Source organism: Lepidochelys kempii, chromosome 1 (assembly GCF_965140285.1).
Source record: "Lepidochelys kempii isolate rLepKem1 chromosome 1, rLepKem1.hap1, whole genome shotgun sequence".
In the NCBI taxonomy this organism is placed as follows: domain Eukaryota; kingdom Metazoa; phylum Chordata; order Testudines; family Cheloniidae; genus Lepidochelys; species Lepidochelys kempii.
Genome location: NC_136380.1, coordinates 280721470 through 280730070, shown reverse-complemented (window position 1 = coordinate 280730070; position 8601 = coordinate 280721470). Strand labels below are relative to the sequence as shown.

At 37.7% G+C, this 8601-nt stretch overlaps 1 protein-coding gene across 3 annotated transcripts in view; it reads right to left on the bottom strand.

Moving 5' to 3' along the window:
• Positions 1 to 3340: 3340 nt before the first annotated feature.
• PAWR (pro-apoptotic WT1 regulator) overlaps positions 3341 to 8601 on the bottom strand; it is a 141253-nt gene continuing 135992 nt past the window's right edge. For all 3 annotated transcript variants that reach the window (XM_073327682.1, XM_073327680.1, XM_073327681.2), the window contains exon 7: positions 3341 to 4224. In XM_073327682.1, the coding sequence (XP_073183783.1) occupies positions 4138 to 4224 (87 nt within the window). In that variant the 3' untranslated portion in view covers positions 3341 to 4137. The remainder of the gene's footprint in view (positions 4225 to 8601) is intronic.

The following is an 8601-nucleotide window of genomic DNA, read 5'->3' as shown; positions in this document are numbered from 1 at the left end:
GTAAACTATCCCGATGCGAAGAAAAGCTCAAAAGAAGAATAAGGGACCATATCCTGATGCAAAGAAAAACTCAGAAGAATAAGGGACCAATATGCCTCCATCAGGAGCTCTTTAATGACCTGAAAATCAAAAAAGAAACATACAAAAAGCAGAAACATTGACAAATTACTAAGGAGGAGTAACAAAAGAATAGCACAAGCATATAGGGACAAAAATCAGAAAGGCTAAGGCACAAAATGACTTACACCTGGCAAGGGACATAAAAGACAGTAAGAAGAGTTTCTATAAATACATAAGAAACAAGAGAAAGATGAAACAAAAAGTGTAGGTCCTCTACTTAGCGGGGAATGAGAGCTAACAACAGACAACATCAAGAAGGCTGATGTGTTTAATGCCTATTTTAATGCCTTCAGTCTTCACTTAAAAGGTTGACTATGACCAGATACTTAACACAATATTAACAAAGGGGGGAAGAATGGAAGCTACAATAAGGAAAGAATGGGTTAAAGAATATTTAGATAAGTTAGATGTATTAAGGGCCTGAAGGAAATCACGCTAGATTACTCAAGGAACTAGCCAAAGAAATCTCAGAACCGCTAGCCATTATCTTTAAGGACTCTCAGACAACGGGTGAGTTCCTGTACGAGAGAAAACATAGTACCAAAGGGGAACAAAAAGGACCTGGGTAATTTTAGGCTAGTCAGCGTAACTTCAATACCTGGAAAGATACTGGAACGAATTATTAAGCAATTTCTATGCACACAGAGGATAATAGGGTTATAAGTAATAGCCATCCTGGATTTGTCAAGGCTGGCTATGGGCATTGGACTAGATCACCTCTTGTGGTCCCTTCCAATCCTGATATTCTATGAAATCATGACAAACCAACCTAATATACTTCTTTGACAGGGTTACTGGCCTAATGGATGGGGACAAGTTGCAGATATGATATATCTGTATTTTAATAAGGCTTTTAATAAGTCCCACATGACATTCTCATAAGCAAAGTAAGGAAATGAGGTCTAGATGAAATTACTATAAGGTGGGTGCACAACTGGTTGAAAAATTACTCCAAGAGTAGTTATCAATTATTTGCTATCAAATTGTGTGGATTAATCTAGTAGGATCTTGTAGAGGTCTGTCCTGGGTCCGGTACGAGTCATTATTTTCATTAATGACTTGGAGAATGAAGTGGAGAGTATGCTTATAAAAATTTTGCAAATTATACCACCTTGTGAGGGATTGAAAGCACTTTGGAGGTGAGAATTAGAATTCAAAATGACCTTGACAAATTGGAACATTAGTCTGAAACCAACAAGTTTATTTTGCACTTAAAATAAAGACAAGTGCAAAATGTACACTTGGGAAGAAAAAAAAATCAAATGAACAACTACTAAAATGGGGAATAACTGGCTAGGTACTTTTGAAAAAGATCCGGGGGTTATAGTGGATCACACATTGACTAGGTCAGTAATGTGATGCAGTTGTGAAAAAGGCTAATACTCTGTGGTGCATTAACAAGAGTGTTGTATTTAAGACACAAAGTAATTGTCCCACTCTACTCACGTGGTGAGGCCTCACCTGGACTACTGTGTCAGTTCTGGGCAGTACACTTTAAGAAGAAAGTGGACAAACTGGAAAGGGTCTAGAGGACAGCAACAAAAATGATAAAAGGTTTAGAAAACCTGAACTTTGAGGAAAGGGGTATGTTTAGTTTTGAGAAAGGAAGCCTGATGGGTGATCTGATGACAGTCTTCAAATATGTTACGGATATTATAACGACGATGGTTATCAACTGTACTGTGTCCAACTGAAAGTAGAACAAGTAGTAATGGGCTTAAACTGCAGCAAGAGAAATTTAGGTTAGATACAAGGAAAAACTAACTATAAAGATAGTTAAGCACTAGAATAGGCTTCCCTGGGAGGTTGTGGAATCTGTCATTCGAGGTTTTAAGGACAGGTTAGACACACACTTGTCAGGAATGGTCTAACGATACTTGGCCTTGTTACAGCATAGGGGACTGGATGACATGACCTCCTGAGATCACTTCCAGCCCTACATTTTTCTGTGATTCTATGTGAAATATAATTTAGAAATATCCAAAACTTTGTTTATATCTGTATGTTCAGAGTATGACGTTAAGCATCTAAATTCTCTTGGTATTACATCAAATATATATTTGGAAGCACACTCTACAAGTCCTTAAGTTTTGCCTACAGATTAAAGGGAGAGGGAAATGGATGCTCTTTCCCAGAAAGTTTCAATGTTAGGTTTCAGATCCATTAAACCCACTTACATGTGTGATTATATATCAAGTTGTTTTTTCCCCCTACATGTTTATATTTCCAATTTTGTAAAAGTGATCAAATTAAGGGCTTATTATTGCTGGACCAAGATATAGATTAGTGCTCACTCGTGATCTTCACCCTTGTGCCAATTAAACCCTGCATTAAGGATTTAAGCTCCAAGACAGACTGTGTGGGCTCACTCCTACTGTGAGCACAACTTCCAAGCACATTAGAAGGTAAATGTACTGTGTAATACTTCAAGCTCTCAACCGCTTCTCTCTCACTGGAATATAAAATAAACAAAGCAAAATAACCAGTTCAATATTCAGAACGAAACCGAAGCATCTAACATGCAGTAATAATTTCTGGATTTAAAAATTTAAGAATTCCTTAGTCTCATTAAATACAAAGAATGTTTAACTCAAAACGAAAGCTATGGGCAAATCTTTGTAGATGGCCATCATTACGTATTAATGTTATATTTATATTTTAAGGCAACAAAAACTGTAGATGTTTCAAACTTTGTACTTCGGCACATTCAAGTTATGAGAGGAAGAATGCTTGGAACTTCAGGAAGGTTTTATATCTGATTTTGTAACTCAAACGACTTACATATTTGTTAAAATCAGGAATGAGTTATGCCCTACCAGGATGAGTCCAAGCATAAGTTGCAGTCTAGCAAGAATTTTTAGGCAGAATTATTTGTGACTGAAGGCAGTGGTTTTTATATCAAGAAAGTGTCATCTTGCACTAAAAAACGCTAGCATATTGCCCCAAGTGACTAAATTTAACTGCATATGCAAGCTTTAATTTTCATACACATTAGTGGCAATCAAGATTGAATGTTTTATTGTATGTTGCATACTTCATGTTTTTCAAAGGCCTAAATAATTTATGAAACTTTCCTTTCATACATTATAACTAACAAGCTTTATCACAGCTTTAAAAACCCTTAAAACTCACATTTATTATGAGCACTAAATATTTAAAATAGGTAGATTTAAATATAATTATGTTTTAATACTTTTGCAAAATGAAAGCTCCAGGCTTTGTTTATATTCTCAATACACAAAACAAACTTACTGTAAGACAGTAAATTTGCATTTCACTGCTAAAGCACAAGCATTATGATATACTATAGTGCACAACTGAGACATGTTACAAAAAAATTTAATGTTGGTAACTACAGTTGGTTTATTGCATTTTTTTTAATAAAACAACTTATTTTTCCCCAAGACAACTGCTATACAGAAGAAAATTGCTACTCAAACATGGTCAGTCTTTCAGATATAGTAAAAAACTCACAACTACAAGATTTGTATTTTAGAACAAGTAATCAATCTGCAAACTGTTACACATCAATAAGGCACCTACACTTAACAGCGGTTGAAACAAAATGAAAATATCTCCCAAAATATATATTTTGGATCTGTGTAAACAAAGCTTATTTTTATTGCTTCCTTTCATTCAAGAAAAAAATATACAACCAACATAGACCAAAAGTGATCCTGGTGCTCTGATTTTTAAACTACTATAACCAGATTATATGTAGTCAGAAGACAAATCCCAGTACAACAATCATGAATTTAATGTTTTTGAAAGATGTCATAATTGTTAATTATTCTTAATGTGAAAGGTAAGGTTAAAAATACCCACAAAAGTTGATGCCATTTTACTGAATGAAAAATGTATTATGAAAATAAACATCCATCTGGTTTCCTAATAATAAATATAAAGACTTGGTTATTTTAACATACTGCAACAAAGGAAGTATTACTGTAGTGTTGACTTTAACAATCAATCAGTAGTTTTTAAATCTCTCTCTCTCCTCACTGAGGTTTGAATCTTCTACCTTGTCAGCTGTCCAACAACTTTTAAGAGGGTCTTATTTTCCTGCTTTAATTGCTCATTTTCATCCTCTATATCATCTAGGTCCTTTGGAAGAAAAAAATAAAAACATTTTTCAGGATGCAAAAATGGGTTCTTAAACTAGTAATTTAAAAGTCCTGGAATTTAAGAGATCAGTACTTGAAACCAAGAGATTATAGGGTAAAGACAGAAGAAGAGTTAGTTTCACAGCATCTATATATAAAAGGGCTAATGAAGCAAAGCAAAAATTGCTAAAAATTCATATTTTTCCAATGCTACTCATGACAAAACATTCATTTCACATTCCCATGTGACAAGCATCTTTTCAAAAGAAATATATAATCAAAAACGGACGATGTCATGAGATTAATAGTAAGAAGCCTCTTGGCACGTGCCCGTATTACTTCATATTTGCAAACCAGAGGGGCTTTCGTGCACCACAGTGCACTAGTAGCTTACTGACTTTCACACACACACACACACAGTTTATTAGCATAGGACAGCACATTAAATTTTACGTATTTTTTTTAAATATAGGTTTGTTGTCAGAGGCTTATGAAAAGTATCTGTTAGAAAATGAGAACTGAAAGTGTGCTATTGGAAAAAACAGTTGAAAAGCCGTATCTTGCCCTCATCTTGGCCTCATCAAAAGGCCATAAATTAGCAGTCCAATTAATTTTTTTCAATAGAAGGTGAGTTTAAGAGGACCAGAGAACAGCAGGGTTCATAGAAAAAGGGGCAGTTTAAAAACAGACACCTATTTCTCTGCTTCCATCTTTCCTTCCCTCTTCCCCCAACATTCTGCCTGCCATTCCCCCCACCCATCTCCCTCCCCAGCTTGCCTCTTATTCCTCCCTTGCTTCTTCACTTCTTCTCCCACAGTGAAGTTTAACTTGAAAGCAGCACAGCTGCTATGGTTGGCAGTGCCTAAACTGCTTTTCAATTCAATGTTACTGTCAGAGAAGGGAAAAGAAGAAGAGAAGTAAGTGGAAGGAGAAAGGGAAAAGGCAGAAAAGTAACTTTAGTGAGAGATAAAAAGAGGTGGATGGTGGAAGTTCGGAGGAGGAAAACCAGAGATGGGGGATTAGAGGGTTCAGCTTCCTTTGCAATGAGAGCGTGTAAAATTCCCACAATAGTTATGTCAGATGGAAGGGGGAGGGGAAAAAGGGGGTGAAAGATTATCCGCCCCCCATTCCTTTAATTTTGAAGCACACACTTAACAAAATGATCATATGAATTTGCCTGTTTCTTTCGGTGGGGTCCATCCCAGAAGTGCACCTTTGGGAGCAGGTGCTTAGGTGTGCCACCAGTAAAAAGCTCCAGCCTGCCAGCCAAAACGTCATTCGGCAATCAGTGCTCAAAGCCACACTGCAGTACCTTTGCAGTTACTCTTTTGTCCTATGTAGCATGCAATGCAGAGATTAGCAACAGAATGTCTTATTTTAGAGATCAAAATACAGCTGGCTTTCTGGAACAGACGATATTTAATTGTTCTGAAGACACAGATGAACGAAACATTTAATCGTGATATATAAATATGGTAATTTGTATTTAGAAGTAAAAGCAGTGCATGAACACACAGCACCTTATTTTAACTAACCACTGTAGGCTTTTCTTTTCCTATTGCAAAGTCCGTGTCAGCAACAGATGTACTGTGAACCAACAGTTGTAAGGAATAATGAAACGGCACCTTTTCAATAAAATGGTTGAAGTGCAGCCTTCTGTAATCATAATTTTATGCTTTTTTTGCTGCTAACTCAGCCAATTAGGTACTACAACTAAATGGTAGATGACTGAATTACATTGAAACAACTGTTTAAAAGCCTTTGGACAAAAATATTTCAGAGTTACTCAAAAATTAGATCAAATATAAGACTTTGTGGAATGTTTATGCTACAAAAATAACATTCCACAGATTACTGTAAGTATGGGCTACTTGAATACAATCCAGTAACAACTGACTGTAGTTTAAATATCTAAAGAAATAATAATAATGGATGCATACATGTAAGTGACTTTTACCACTTTAGATTTAAAATTACATTATTAATTTAATATGGTTTATAATTTAATTATAAAAGAACAACAATGGCAGAGAAGTGTAGGCTTCACATACCAGAATGACCGATGACTAAACAACTGATACTTTAATCAGAGTGCAAATGATCTCTGAATATATTCTCTCCAAAAACACATTTAACTACAGTGACTACCCAGTGAGGTCACAGATGACCAACTCTAAACTACTTCAAAGTTGAACTAAGGCAACAAACATTTTAATGTCTTCAGATGCCTTTCCTTTCAGACAGCTGGGAACTTTATGTACCCATTCTCCCTTTCTTTTAAAAGGTAGCAGAAGTTCATCAAATAGCTCAGCCATTGAATTGAGACCACTCCATTTATGGCACAAGGTTTTTGTGGGGTTCTCAATGCAAAGGGACCTCCTGTTCTAGAACCTTCTCTGTAATCTGCTGACTGATTTTAGTAAAAGTATTTCAAGTAAAAAGTTATTTAACCTAATTGACTTAGAAGGTTAGAAGACTTAGACAACTTAAGAAGTTTTCAAGATTAGTTTAAAAAAAAAAAGTTACAAAAGTGAAGATTTACTTACCACTGACTAGAACCCTTGAAGAGCCTTTGTATACCCACACTAATGGAGAAACATCACTGATGCAGCCGGACCAGTGGAAACCTCTAGAAGTGGTACCTAGAAGCTGGAGTACGAGTCCATGCCCGCTTGCAGCTCTGAGTGTTTGGAGAGCGAGACTATAAAAGGGGGCATCGTAACAGCTTCAGTTCTTTTCACCACAAATCAACCACCTAGTAAATAGCAACAGGACTCTACGGAAAAGGGGGAAGGTGGAGGAATAGCTTGAATGTCCAGAGGCACTATTAGAAGAACTCTAGCTGCTTGTAAGGAACTTTCAGTACTTCTGTGGCCTCTGCTAAACTCCCATTTGTGGGAATGTGTAAACAGTGCATCCTCTTTTCACAAGAGTGGGACGAGGCTGACTAGCTAAAGAGTGATTGTAGTACTGATCTCCCAAATTGGGATTCTGAACCTAATGCCAGGTCCACTGCATCATGTTCTGTGAATGGGTGGATTGAGCTCTAAGAGGCAGTTCTAAAGAACTCAACTATTATGTTATGCCTCAGATAAGCCATAGAGCCCATTCATCTAGAGCTAAGGCAACCTCTCAGTCCCTCTCGCACAGGGATATTAGCTTCCCCCAATACACAGCCTGATCCACTTGGTCAGGCATTAGGTTGTAGTGACCTTTTACCAGAAAACACAAATGTAACCTCAGCAACCTTCTATACTCTTGATCTACATATATGAAACGCTACCATCCACAACCTCACCTCCTCAGCATATGAGTGTGGTTTTGGAAGAAATACTATTAGAATCAAGGTTTGGTTAAGATGAAAACCAATTACCATCTTGTGCATAAATATAGCTGCCTCCTTAAGAACTAGTTTGTCCTCATGGGAGCCCATAAAGGGTGGAGTCAGCAATGAGCACTTGCCGTTCAGAAACTCACAGCTGATGTCATGTCTAAGATAAAGACTGTCTTGATGAAGAGATGGGAAAGAGAACATTCTTCCCTGGATTCAAAGGGGACTACATCACTGAGCATCACACCTCACTGAATCCTTCAGTGACTATTTACGCTAGTCTTGCTGATTCCTGCTCATGTGGCCAGCAAGCATGTTGCCCTTTCCTGCCAGACGGTGACAGGTTGAAAAGGTCCCTGAAAAGTTATAAGTGGCTAACTTAGTAATGTCAACCTCACTGGGGATGATTTGTTGGTTTTATGGTTTTTCAAAAAAGAGAGAGTCTGCAGGGGGCCTACAGAACTGGAAACAGAAACTGGAGAAGTTTTCACTCCCATACCTGCAGTCCTAACTTTTGCCCTGGAACCATGACGAAATGTCTCTCTCAGGAAAAGAAGCCATCCCTGTGTATCTGTTTTATGCTTCTGTCCCTTGTGTGTAAGGGTCAAAGAGCGAGAGCTGACTCCCAGTTGCAATTCTCCCTCAACCAGATCTAATGCCAGGTTTGAGGGCCATTTATGGCCTGGGACCTGAACTGAAATGGGAGCCATGAATCTGTAATGGCCATCAACTGGGGCGCTAGGAAAGACTGACTCCCCATACTCTGACAGAACAGCTGAAGCTTTCAAACAAGGCTTGGCCAATGGAATGAGCCAGCAGGTGGACGTGGTCAGATTCATACGTGATGGATCCATGACTTAACATCTTAAGGCTTAGGTCTGCACCCAGAAGCCAACATCTTAATAGGCCAGTTCCTTTCTAGCAGTCAGATATGCAGGTCATAAGATCCTTACCAGCTGAACCTTTAAATTTGGCTCCATGTATGCAGAAAGATACCTGAGAAGCAATTTGGCCAGGTCTCTTAGTCCTTAGGAAGGGCATTAGGAC